We start from the raw sequence: 13,859 nt of genomic DNA, 5'->3' as shown, positions 1-13,859 counted from the left end.
CTACATTTTATTGCCTTTTTTGTATCGTGTTGCACTTTTTACTCAGTTTAATCATGTTTATTTCTATTCGGTTGTTATTTCCATGACTGTGTTTTCAAAACTTTGTTGTGCTTGCATTGCTTGACGAATGAAATGCTATGAATTTTTAAGGTCTCCAAATTTTCAAACCCACTTGTATAGTTTATATTACCCGTGTTATGCTAATCTTATTTGATTGCAGGGGTTAATTAAAAGTGGTTGTTCGACCATGAGTAGTGTGGCACATTCAGGGATTGGTAGCGGGCGAAGTACTAAAGTGGATAAGACGAGACGATCTTGGAGTGCCCAAGAAGAGGAAGTGTTGATACAATCAATGAAAGAAGTTGTCACGAAGGGTTGGAGAAGTGAAAATGGATTTAGAGCTGGTTACTTGACCCTCTTGGAGAATGCGATGAAAACAGCAATATCAGGTACTAGTTTACGTGGAAATCCACATATAAATTCTAAGGTTCATGTGTGGAAGAAAACCTACAGTTCGTTGGTAACATTATTATCCAAAAGTGGAGTTGGTTGGAATGATGTAGAGAAAATGATTGATGCAACCGACGAAACTTGGGAAGCAATTGTGAAGGTAAAATTGATATTGCTCAGTAACATTGTATTCATATGTTATGCTCTTAATGGTGTATTAGTATGTTATGCTCAATATTTTTCGATTCGTCAATAATGCAGGAGGACCCTAGCTTACGGGCGATGCGACTAAAGCAATGGACTTATTACAGTGATTGGTGTGAGATATTTGGGAATGATCGCGCTGTTGGTGAACGAACAAAGGATTTCGACCAAGCTTGGCAAAAAGTTCTGGCACTAGATAAAGAAAAACCAAATGAAGACAACGTCGTTGAAACTGATGTAGTTAACTCCGTCACAAATGCTGAGGACTCTATTTCCGAGACGCAAACAAAACTTCGAAAACAATTGCAGCTGCGACTTCGAAAAGTCGAAAAAGAAAGCAACCTACAGACACCTATGAGTTGATAGTTGATGCTATCAAGGAGCTTTCTCATGTAACGAAGGATACGATGTCTAATTTGATAATTGAATTGCATGCCGAGGAGAAACTTTGTCAAATCCAAGATAAGGTGTTGGATACGTTGCAGGGACTGCATGAGTTCTCAGAGGATGAACAAGTGGTTGCTGCGAAGTTGCTTTTCAACAACCACAACAACTTGGCACTGTTCAAACGTCTAGGCGGCCATGCTAGGATTTGCTTTTTGAAACGGCTGTTGCGTGGGGAGTGAAGGGGATTTGTGTTTGTGAAATGTTTTGAAGTGTTTTGATTTGGTGAAAAACCATGATGGTGGGAGCGTGTGATGGTTACCTATCTTTTTTTTGTTCCAAATATAAACTGGGTTATGATGTGAATTTGTGGGTAATGGATCGCTCCACTCTTGGGTATTTTGTGTCCATGTTATGAAATGATATTTTCAATCCTATTTCATTTTTGCGTACGACTTCACATGTTAACAAATTACATATGCAGAATTCCAATATATGTCTTCAATATTTATTTGACGAACTTCGGTTGACATCAAAAGAAAATGTCATACACATGCATATGTTGTTTACTGGTCTTCTGCCAATTCAAGTTTCTGTTTATCTTACTCGGTTGTATGTTAGATGTGATACGAAAATCATTTTCAATTTATGACATATGTCACGAATGTATTACACTAGTTCAAATATTAATGAAGAAACCGTAAATGGGAGAAAATACACACTAATTTACATTACACACTTGTGAGAAAATACACACTAATTTACAATACACACTTGGGTGAAAATACACACTAATTCACAATTTTCACATCGTGCATACACACATAACACATATGAGAGGAAATACACATTAATAACTAATACACCACACTCCCATGCACTGTCTGTCTGTTCAAAAAAAGTGCATACTAATGCACCGTACATGGTTAAGAAAACAAAATGGTGGTATCATAAAGGCCATTGCGATGTAACTTCAATCATTTACCGGAGTCATCTGATGATATTTCGACAATCTCCAAAATTTTTTGCTTTCCGGGTTCTGGAGATTCATTCTTCTGTCCAATGCCATCAGCAACATGTAGGTGATGAGCTGTTGTATCTTTGTTGGGAACAAAGTCTTCCAACGAAATAGTGCCACACAATTTTGGCTTCTTCCTTTGTATTTCTGGAGCATCTACATCTTCAACACGAGTATGCTTCTTCGCTGGGTCAGCATCAAATTCTGTTTTACTGAACACAAATGTTTCCTCGTCTGAAACGAGATCAACAAATGGGACTTCATACTTGCTAGTAACAGTATCCTCTGAACAGACTTTGGAAGTAACTGACAATGTGCAACCAAGGAAAACAAACACCCGAAGAAGAACACAATGATCTACGTATAATGCCATTGAATGGAGAATGCATGTTATATATAAGTACAATAATTAAATGACTTAAACTACCCAACTACTACCATTAAAGTCTGATGTCATAATATTTGGTAATCATGGAAATCTTAAGTAGGTAAAAGTCTGCAAAAGATTTTGGAAGTGCAACTTGCAAACAAATCGGATGAATATCTATCCAACCATCTTGTCACAGTAAAGATAGATTTATGCATTAATGAGGAGCAGAAAATATATATAATCATCCCTTCATTTATGTCATTTACTGTGACAACTACTAGTTTAGGCCAAATGAATCAAATACAAGTGTTTACTGTTACCGTGCATATAAGGGTGTTATTTATAAAATAATACATCATTACTTACAAACTAACCCAAAAACATTGAAGCAATTGATCAATCAAACACAGGTGGAAAAAACGGTAACAGTCGTCCATAACATAAATATATTAACACTGAAACCTATAACATGCAGATATGCAATGGTCACGAATAACAAAACTAGGTAACAAATACGATACATATCATATTACGAACACAAAGCATATGAAGTACAGAAGATGGAATTATATTTTTTCGATAAAACTTATGGATCATTAGAGTAGAAGCCCACATTTTGGTCGCATAACATTACTGGATAACGAAGAAGCTAAATTTTAATTCAAACTACCATTCATAAGGCACATATTGTACAGACACAACAAGAAGTGTGTAAGAAAATGATAATGGTAAACAATTAAACATATAAATTTATTTATGTAACGAAGTTAGACTCATACCTGCAAAGACATTCCAGAACTTGTAAATTGTCTTGTGCTTGTTGGAGACATTGAACATAAGCTTTAACAACCCAGAACTCGAAAAATTCTACTTAACACTAGACGTTATAGAGAAACAATATATGAAGTATTAGACACAATTAGTTAATAATATGTACAGACATTCACAATGACAAACTTCTACGTCGCCGAGCTGCTGCTGTCCATCTCAGCAAGCAACTTTCCAAACTCCTTAGACAAGTTCTCCATTTTCGTGCCTAAATTGCGATTCTCAACAATTAAATCAGATAATTGTTTTTGTAGGTCAGATAATTTCTTAGTACGAATTGGTTTTGGAGTTCTAGGTTCAGTGGTGGTAGAACTAGAGCATGTGGACTCATTCAAATTAGGAACTTGAACAGGTATGTGCACTGATGAATTAAAAGCATCTTCGGCCTCTTTTCTACTATCATATCCTTGAAAACAACAATTAGTGAAACCAACAACTTGGGCATTTGCCTCCGACCATTTGTCGTACACTCCAGGTTTCCTTCCTACGAAGACGACATAGGCTCTTCTTACCTGCCATTTATCGAAAAGTAAAAATTTCAACATATTTGATTCATGGATGCAATGTATTCAAGCAGGTGAGTTGCCTAAATGGCTCAGAAGAGTATATTGAGTATTAACAAAATCTCACATATTGGTGTACCTTCTATGCAAACAATTGTAAAGTAAAACATGAATTACTTTAATAGTATGTCGAACTTATATTCGTTGTCTGATTGTGTGACGCTCCGTTTTTATCTTAAATGAATTTATTTGAGTTAATCAAAGATTGCAGAGTTCTCGAGCCGGTTTGATTTTGATCAGGGTCCTTTTTGCAAAAATTGGATTTTTCATGGACTAAAATGCAATTATCGGTTTTTATAGATATTTATAAGGCTTTTGGACCCATTCTCTTCTCCATCACCTCCATTGCATCGCCTCCCTCCATTGAAGTCGATTCATTGAGCTTTCAAGCTTTCTGATTTCAGTCCGAGCTCGATCCGGCCGTTGGAATTTATTTCTGAAGGCAGATTAGTGATCACTGCAGTGAGAGCTCTGTTATATCGTAAGTTCTTCTTCGATCCGATACATTCTAGTTTTTGGATGTTGTTAGAATCGTTCTAGATTCGAGTATGTTGTTCTCTTCAGAGTTCTGATCGTTTATTATCTGTCAGTTTTGAAATAGAGCGACGTTCGGATTTGTTATGATTTTTGGAAGCCATTTTCGAAAATCATGGTTTTGAGATTTGTTGGGTTTGTCTTGTTGTTGTTGTATTAGCATTGAATTGAGTTGTTATCAGTATTGAACTGCTGTCTGCGTTGCCGGTTGTTCAGTTATAGCCGTTATGCCGTCGGTTTGAGTTTTTGGAGATTTTGAACCGTTTTTGAGTTTGAACTTGGCTTGTAAGTTGATCGTGGTTATTGATCAATCATCTCTTGTATCTGAACAGATTCGTTCGGAGTTGTCAAGCCCAGAGTTAGCAGCTGTTTGATCGTTTCAGAGAATTGGACGAAGAACGGTATAAAGAGTTTTCCTTGAACCGTTGCCTTGTTGTTGTTAGATTGTGTAGCTGTTTATACAATCTCTTTTGTAGCTTATCCAGAGTTGGAGCTACTGCATTGCAAGGTAAAAGCAGTCATCGTAGCGGGATAGCATACTCGGGACTGTTGGTTCTCGAGTTTCTCTTTTTAAATCACATATTGCATTGATACTTGTTCTAGCACGTGGAACTTGTAATTGTTGATTGATTGAGTTTTTGTTATGTGGCTTATGTTTATGTTTCTGTTATGTATTCATCTTGAGCCTACTTTGATTTCAGCGGGCAGAACCGCCCTTTTTGTTAGACGTTTGGGAACTATGATTGAGTGGCCTAGGTTGTAGTATTTCGCCTAGTGCTAGCATACTCATTATGGTTGCTCAAAGTCTAGAGGAGTGGGATACGTGGCACCACCTCGATTGGGAGAGTCGGTGAGTCGTTACGTGATCTCATCCTCGGGATCCCAAAAGCAGAGCAATACTCCCGTGTTTATCAGAATCGATATCCTGGTTTTAAAGACATGTATATCATTAACTTCGACTTGAATATGTGGTTTGATAGCATGTTGTATATTCATTACTTGATATGTTGCTTTTACTGGGATTATCATTCTCACCGGTTATCCGGCTGTTGCTTTGTTTTGTATGTGTACTTGGCAACAGGTGGGGCAGGAACAAGTCAGAAGAGGCATGGTTAGCTTCGAGGGCAAGTAGTAGAAGTGAGACTCGGTTTAGAAGTCGAATTAGCATGTTTATCTAGTTTAAGATTGAAGCATGTTAGAACTCGAACTTGATATGTTTTGTTATTCGAATTAGTTTGTATTCGGATTGTAATCTGAAACCGAAGTATGTTGTTGTTGTATCGATTTAGACTTCTGGTTGTTTTTAGGCTTTCTGAAAGCATGACTTGTTATGGCATGTTTCCCTACACCCTGTTATTGCATTTGTATTTGAAGGCATGTCGGACCAAGCGCGGAATCCTTTTTTTTTTTTTTTTTTTTCTGCAGCCTGAGCATTTTCTGCCCAGGCCTTCCGCGCGCGGGCGAGGCGTTCCTCGCGCGCGCGCGAGGCCTCCGTTGGGCCTCGGAATTGTTTGCCCGCGCGCGCGCGAGCTTGGTTCCTCGCGCGGGCGCGCGGCGTTTTAAAAAAAAAAAAAAAAAACTTTGACTTGTTTTACTCTTGGATTCTTGTTCGCTTAATTGTTGTTTAATCCGAGATTAGTGGTTTAGAATCGAGGTCTCACAGATTGTTGAAGTCAGTGAGGCACACACATTTTGTAAAAATATCTCAATAAAATTTAGTCAACCACACTCGTGTATAGCATCAGTATTCATTTTACTACAATTTATTGCAACCCACTTGATGCAGGAGTTTAAATATTAATATGAAGACTATGATGCACTGGAATGAATTCTAAGCCACAAAGAAGTACTTGAAATAGTACTAGGCAAACACACAAAGATATCTTCATAAATTAAAGATAGCAAAATTGAACAAGGAATTACCATATTGGGATCTAGATCTCGGCGCTGGAATAGGTGAAATTGCAATCAATTTTTTTTTTTAAAGCAAACTTCAGGGGATTGACCAAGATATCAGCGCCATATATTCCGCAACTTTTTTAGAAGACAAAATCTGTAACAAATCTATTAACGAGGACAACACGTGATACATGAATTATTCTAGAAATGCACAGATTTGAACGAAAAATTCGAGTTACTAAGCGGTAGTTGACCAAAAATTTACTTACTCGTCATTTGTCGTAGATCTGGGTGAAACCATCGTCGGGTAACAGTAGTGGGATAGTTTGTGATTAGTGGACTTCAAATCCCACGACGGTGTACCTGTGTGTGTCTGTGTGTGGGGATGTCGAAGGTAGAAGAAAGAAGAGAGATCAAAAAAGTGTATTGGATTTCTACAGTACTCAAGGGCAATTTTGGTAAAAGTTATATAGTCCAACTTTTAATCCTACACACAAAAAACCAAGCAAACAAATTAAATTGTTTTAAATATATCTGATAATTATATTCAAAATTATACTTATCCCACTATTTATCATCAGGTTCAATAATCTCATCACCCCTATCAAGCACAGCATTAGGCTACGTTTGGTGGCCTGGATTAAATATGGATAAGGGTACAATCACACGTTTGGTTGGATTTTAACGCAAATCTCTTTTCCCTTGGGCCCGTTATTATTAGGTACAATGGGTACAGTAGCTTTGATTAGTAATTTTGTGCCATTTATACCCTTCACCCTCATATTTGTTCCGACAGCCACCGTCAAAATTTATTGCTGATTGTTCCTCCCTCCAATTCTTCCCCTTCGAAGGTATGAACATTCTTCTTCAAAATCAATTTTCTCCTCATTCAACTATTTTTTCCTTCGGCATATTTGGTTCAGAATCTGGAGATTTCTGCTCCTCTTTGATACAAATGTTGCAAGGTGGTCATTGCACGGTTTGATTAGAGTGTTTTGAACAGTCGGTTAGAGTCATAGGTTGCTTGACCTCTTTGTAACCCACAATCTGTTGGACAAAGATATTTTTTTGTGTAATCAATAGCTTGTTCAAGCAATCATACCGAGAGAGATGGAGATGAAAATTGGATCTGGGTAGTGACGAACAGGAAGATACATTTGAGTGGTTGGGGGAAAAGTCAAGGTTAATAAGGGGTAAAATGGTCTATACAAATATAAACACTTATTTTATCATGTCCTCAAAAATAATACCAAACAAATATTAAATTTATCACAACTTTTACTATCTTTTACTTTATCAAACTTTCTATCTATATATTAATAATCTCATCACACCAACCCAACATAGACTTAGATGAAAAAAATAATAATAATTCCGATATTTGAATATAAATTTTACACTTTTACATGACAAATATATAAAATTGTACTAAATTTATTTATTAAATAAAATTACAAATTTTAATAAAAATTTATAGTTTTTATATATCTAAATATAAAATTTAGTTTTTAATAAATTTAATTATGTTTAAATTTATAATTTATATTTAATAAACCCGTTTAAGCTCGATCAAAACTCGAATAATTTCGTGAGACATGAATATATTTGTTGATTAAAGCTCGAGCTTGGCTCGATTATAAACGAGTCAAACTCAAACCTTCAATAATACAACTCGACTAATCTCAACTCGACTAAATTTATATTCACAACGAGTCTTATCAATTAAAATCAATAGAAATTAATAGAATGTAAATAATGGTGCTTCACACAGTAATTATTAATTAATACACAAGGCACCGCACTTCAAGACTTGGCCAGCAGCCCTATGAAACTATAATTACTTCATTATCTATATGAACCAAATTTTCCTAAGAATTGGAACCATTAAAACCGAAATCAAAACCGTAGAGAAAGCAAAACAAATATTGTTGAGTTTTGAAAACTTTACAGTTTAAAAGATTTAAATTATACAGTTTCAATATATTATAGCTCTTGATCATAATCGATCGAGATTGGGTAAATTTTATGCACGCTTAAGTTGAGGCCATGAGATAAAATATGTATATATGTGATTGTTTCAATTAGGTTGACCTAGATTCATTAATCTAATACAATTTTCCGTGACGTGTTTCATAGTAAAAGTTCTATTAAAATTTTGATGAATAATAAATATTATAATTTATATTTTGAAGGATTATTCATATTTTATTGATGAACATACTTCAATTTGAATTATTAATAATTATTGAGCCAACCAAAATATATGTCCAACAAAGAGGTCATTACTTTTTCTAGCTATTATTTGGGGTTGAAATTGTTTTAGTCCCTGCAAAATAATAATCATACATATCTCCATTTTTTTTCCTCACATTTCTAACTGTAGTTCAGTTTTCTCTTTCACAAAACGGTCCCGGATAAATGAGCAACAAATGGACCAATATGTACATTAAGGAGGCGTTAATATTAGAGATTGCTACCCTATGAGTCTATGCATCTTTCCAATAATATCCATGCGATGAGTTAAAGAATTCTAATATTACTTGAGTTATATATTCGTCAGCACAAGAGTTACGTTTCGATTCCACTCTAGTTACGTTTCGATTCCACTCTTGGACTAATCACTTAATTCTACATGATCACTTTTGGTGCCATGCTAAATCACAATTATTCATCTTTTTTTTTGGGGTCCAAATTAATCCTTTTCCTTGTCAAGGCATGTCACATACACATTGAGAAAGCTCATTTATAACAAACACTCTCAGGTCTTTTTGAGTGATTTTCATTTTCACTCATGCTTTCATGCTGCCTTTTTGGTGGGTGGTTCGTGACGTTCTTTTGAGATGAGTTATTGAAAAAAACTCTCTCGATTATTTTTATATCCACGGCCGCGACCACGACCGCGATCATTTTTGCGTCCACGTCCACGTCCACGCCCACGTACTCGACCTCGTCCACGACCAAAATCTGGTCTATGCCTTTGATTTTGGTTTTCATTTTTAATTATGACATTTGATTTTGGAAATGCCGTTGATCTAGTGGGTCGGGATTGATGATTTCTTACTAACAATTCGTTGTTCTTTTTCGCCACAAGAAGACATGCGATGAGTTCACAATATCTCGAAAATCCACGCACTCTATACTGTTGCTGTAGAGTTATATTTGATGCGTGAAAAGTGGAAAATGTTTTCTCAAGCATTTCCATCTCTGTGACTTCAAGTCCACAGAATTTCAATTGAGAGACTATTCGATACATCGCAGAATTATAATCACTGACTTTTTTAAAGTCTTGGAATCTCAACATATTCCATTCATCACGGGCGGTCGGAAGTATCACTTTTCTTGTATGCTCAAATCTTTCTTTCAAGCCTTTTCATAAAATCATTGGGTCTTTTTCTGTGAGATACTCACATTTCAACCCTTCATCAAGATGTCGACGTAAGAAAATCATAGCTTTTGCTTTATCTTGTGAGGTTGATAAATTATTTTCTTTGATGGTTTCAGTTAGACCCAATGACTCAAGATGCATCTCAACATCAAGAGTCCATGACATATAATTTTTTTCAGTGATATCGAGTGCAACGAATTCAAGCTTTGCCAAGTTTGACATGGTGGTACTAGAAAAATAACAATGCATTTTATTAGTTAATTTTTATTAGTATGATAATACAAAATAATGGAAGGACGAAAATTACAAGTGCGTATATAAATAGATAAAAAATATGTGGTGAAAAATCGTCGGTGAGTACAAAACTCGTGAGCATGATGATCATAGTCGTTATGAAAAATAGCCTTAGAAAGGTCAAAAACTCCATCTTCTTCTTTTTCGAAAAAAACCGAGGAGAAATTATTTTGAGAGAAAGAGTGAATTTGGTGTGATTGAAAATGAGTTTGAGTGAATATATTTATAGGGCAAAAACTATCCGTTTGTGACCGTTGGGGGTAAGGAAAAAATCGAGTATGTGTTGAATAAAAATTTGTGATAATGATGCAATGCATATAATGATAATCATAATTAAATAATTATGTATATCATATCACATTATTATAAGATCGGTGTCGTAGACATCCTTTTATATAATATTGTGAAATTATACTAATATAGTTAGTATAAAGTCAGGTATAGTATATCATATGACATTATTATAAGATCGATGTCATAGACAACCTTTTATATAATAACATGATATTATACAAATATAATTATATTGTTTAAAAATCTTAGAGGCTTTTATACTTGTCGTATCCCTTACCGGGAGTGTGAGATGTCGTCTTAACATCCTCCCAGGATTTATAACAAGTTTTTGAAATTCATAACATGATATTATACACAATAAAAATATATAAACAGTAAAAATGAATATTCTTACTTGTTGATTATTTTTGACTTCTTCTTATATTTTGGAGCGTCGAAAATTATAGAGAACCTTCGAGCGATCGTGCTGATAACGTGTTGTGAAAAAGTAAAAATTTACGGTAAAAAGTAAATACTCCAAAACTCAAAATATATCAAACTCTACACTTTATAATATTTTTCTCTCAACTCAATTGTGTATTTTTCATCACAAATGAAGACCTATTTATAGATCTACATTTGAGATTAGTCCAAAAATTAATACATCATTATCTACATCATCACACACTAATTTTTCACATTTTACAACTCAATATTCAACATTCAACATTCAATATTCAATATTTAACATAATAATAATAATAATATATTTTTCAACACCAACCAAAATATATGTCCAACAAAGAGGTCATTACTTTTTCTAGCTATTATTTGGGGTCGAAATTGTTTTAGTCCCTCGCAAAATAACCATACAGATCTTCATTTTTTTTCTCACATTTCTAACTGCAGTTCAGTTTTTTCTTTCACAAAACGGTCTTGGATAAATGAGCAACAAATGGACCAATATGTACATTAAGGAGGCGTTAACATTAGAGATTGCTACCTTATGAGTCTATGCATCTTTCCAATATCCATGCGATGAGTTAAGAATTCTAATATTACTTGAGTTATATATTCGTCAGCACAAGAGTTACGTTTCGATTCCACTCTTGGACTAATCACTTAGTTCTATATGATCACTTTTGGTGCCATGCTAAATCACAATTATTCACCTTTTTTTTTTTGGGTCCAAATTAATCCTTTTCCTTGTCAAGGCATGTCACATACACGTTGAGAAAGCCGAAAATGTTGTTTCTGTTTTAGTCTGGCCTGGTCAGAAAATGAATGAATATTGAAAAATAGTGTAGATTCCAAATAGATTCCACCAGATACAAGTTGTCCTAAACAAACCTATAAATTACAATTATTAAATAAATATTTTAAAACACAAATTCTTCTGCGCCGAACCAACAGAAATCAGTTGGAAAAATCAAGATCACACGCCAAAACACAGTAATTAACCCCTAACAACATTAATTAGTAGCGTAATTAATATCATAAACTTAATTTCTAGCTAATCTTTCCCATGTTCATTGTAGTTTCTGAATGTCCCTATAGACCTCGGATCCCACTCCACCAATATACATTTGCACCAGATCCCTTCGCTGTTTCACTTTCAATAATCCAAATTTCTACAGCTCGTATCCAAATCCAATGCACATTTGTTTCTATTCTTCTTTAAATCCATATATCCAACATGAATCAGAACAAGACCCTTCTCATATCCTCCAAATTCTTGCACATAATTATCTGTAAAGAAATTTGAGATTGATTTTGTTCTTTAAATTGTCGGTAGTTTTTCAACGACCCATTAATGTACAGCTCAGTTAAGACCGGATTCCGGTCTCTGTACATCACTCTGCTGCTGATAGTGGTGGCCGCCACTCTCACCATCCGGGCACTGCTCCATTTCAATGGCGGCGGAGCCAGCTTTCAGCAGAAATATGAAATCCCACCTGCTAGAACCCCTCAAAAACCAGTCTTTAACGAAACGCTTTTGAAATATGCTGCTGTCGAAATAGCGGAGGCTCGTGTAAAGCAAGAAGTCGATGATTTGTTGAATGCAAATTTCAGAAACAGAGGCGAAAAGGGATCTTTCCTTTCTTTTGGAAGGCACCGCATTGATTTGAGGCTCAAGTCTTCTAGAGGGATTCCACTGCAGGTCCAGTCCCCGGAGTTCAATCGCCTGTGGTTAAATCTCAGGAGGTATTTGAGTGATTGGTGGAGGAACAGAAGGCTGGATTTGGATACAACGTTGGATTCTGCTAATGATGCTAAAGTTACTTTTGAGGAGTACTACAGTGGTGTAAAAGATTCAAGAAAGAGATACAAGAGTTGTGCTGTGGTGGGAAACAGTGGGATTCTGTTGAGTAGTGATCATGGTAAGCTGATCGATAGTCATGAGATTGTTATTCGGCTAAACAACGCGAGAATCGCGGGATATGAGCGCGACGTGGGGGCGAAAACGAGTGTGTCTTTCATTAACAGCAACATATTAAGTTCGTGTGCGCGCAGGGTGGATTGTTTTTGCCATCCTTACGGCGAGGAAGTGCCTACGGTTATGTATATATGTCAACCGGTTCACTTTTTCGATTTCTTGGTGTGCAATGCTTCTCACAAGGCGCCTTTGGTTGTTACCGATCCAAGATTCGACATGTTGTGTGCTAGGATCGTGAAGTATTACTCGTTGAAACGGTTCGTGGAGACAACCGGGAAGGATTGTGGCGAATGGGGGTCGGCTCACGATGCGCTCGAGTTCCACTACTCTTCGGGTATGCAAGCGATCATGCTTGCCGTGGGGACTTGTGACAAGGTTAGTGTTTTTGGGTTCGGGAAATCTTGTTCAGCTAGACACCATTACCATACGAGTCAAAAGGCCGAGCTTTCGCTACACGACTACGAGGCAGAGTATGATTTTTATGAGGATTTGATGAAAAGACCAGAGGCTATTCCCTTCATATCAGATGAATTCAAGTTTCCTTCTGTCGAAATGTATCGCTAAAATTTTGTAGGATTAGCTTTTTTGACTAGTTTTTTATTCAGTACGCGTCTGGCTCCGATCGCATAACGACGTGGGGAAAGAACTAAAGTTGTAACAAGAATATTGTTTCATTATAATTAGCTGAGGTATACAGTCCAAGATATATAGTTAATTCATGATTGTAACTCAATTGTAAGTTTGTAACTAGAAGTTGAAAATGAATGCATTAATTTACAAGTCTGAAGCCCTTTTTTGCTGGTTTGGATATTGTTCTTGAATTGTTAATATATGCATATTTTTAAGGTTTGATTTATTTATTAATCTTTAAGGGGTTGGTGGAACCGATCGATACATGTGAAGTTAGAACAAAGATCAAATCGTGTATTAATTTGATGGTTTAATATTGTATCCTCAAACTAACAAACTTGGATGATGCGGATGTTATGTTAGATTTAAATATATACAACAGTTTCGTTCATGCAATGCGTGCTTAGGAGATAGTTTTTTGGCATGTAATATGCGTGGACTCAAGTAGAAAAGTGTATGGATAATTTTTTGTTGACTAACGCTATATGTGTATCTTGGTTTACACCATTTTTTATTAATGTTTTTTTTGATTAATAATTAGATATTTATTTTTTATCATTGGTATTTTAAATGAGGAAAAATTTAAGTAA

At 35.6% G+C, this 13,859-nt stretch overlaps 1 protein-coding gene across 1 annotated transcript; it reads left to right on the top strand.

Moving 5' to 3' along the window:
- The first annotated feature begins 11,731 nt into the window (after window positions 1–11,731).
- On the top strand, window positions 11,732–13,420 carry LOC140892675 (beta-1,6-galactosyltransferase GALT29A-like). The gene has a single exon (XM_073301626.1). The coding sequence runs from the start codon at window positions 12,016–12,018 to the stop codon at window positions 13,201–13,203; it is 1,188 nt and encodes a 395-aa protein (XP_073157727.1). The 5' UTR covers window positions 11,732–12,015; the 3' UTR covers window positions 13,204–13,420.
- Window positions 13,421–13,859: the final 439 nt, after the last annotated feature.

The sequence above is a fragment of the Henckelia pumila genome, chromosome 3, assembly GCF_033568475.1.
Source record: "Henckelia pumila isolate YLH828 chromosome 3, ASM3356847v2, whole genome shotgun sequence".
Classification (NCBI taxonomy): domain Eukaryota; kingdom Viridiplantae; phylum Streptophyta; class Magnoliopsida; order Lamiales; family Gesneriaceae; genus Henckelia; species Henckelia pumila.
Note: the sequence above shows the minus strand (reverse complement) of the source record. Positions and strands in the feature narration are given on the sequence as shown.

Excerpts from the sequence above, each read along its gene's own strand:
- LOC140892675 (XM_073301626.1), top strand. The coding sequence starts at position 12,016 with ATGTACAGCTCAGTTAAGACCGGATTCCGGTCTCTGTACATCACTCTG.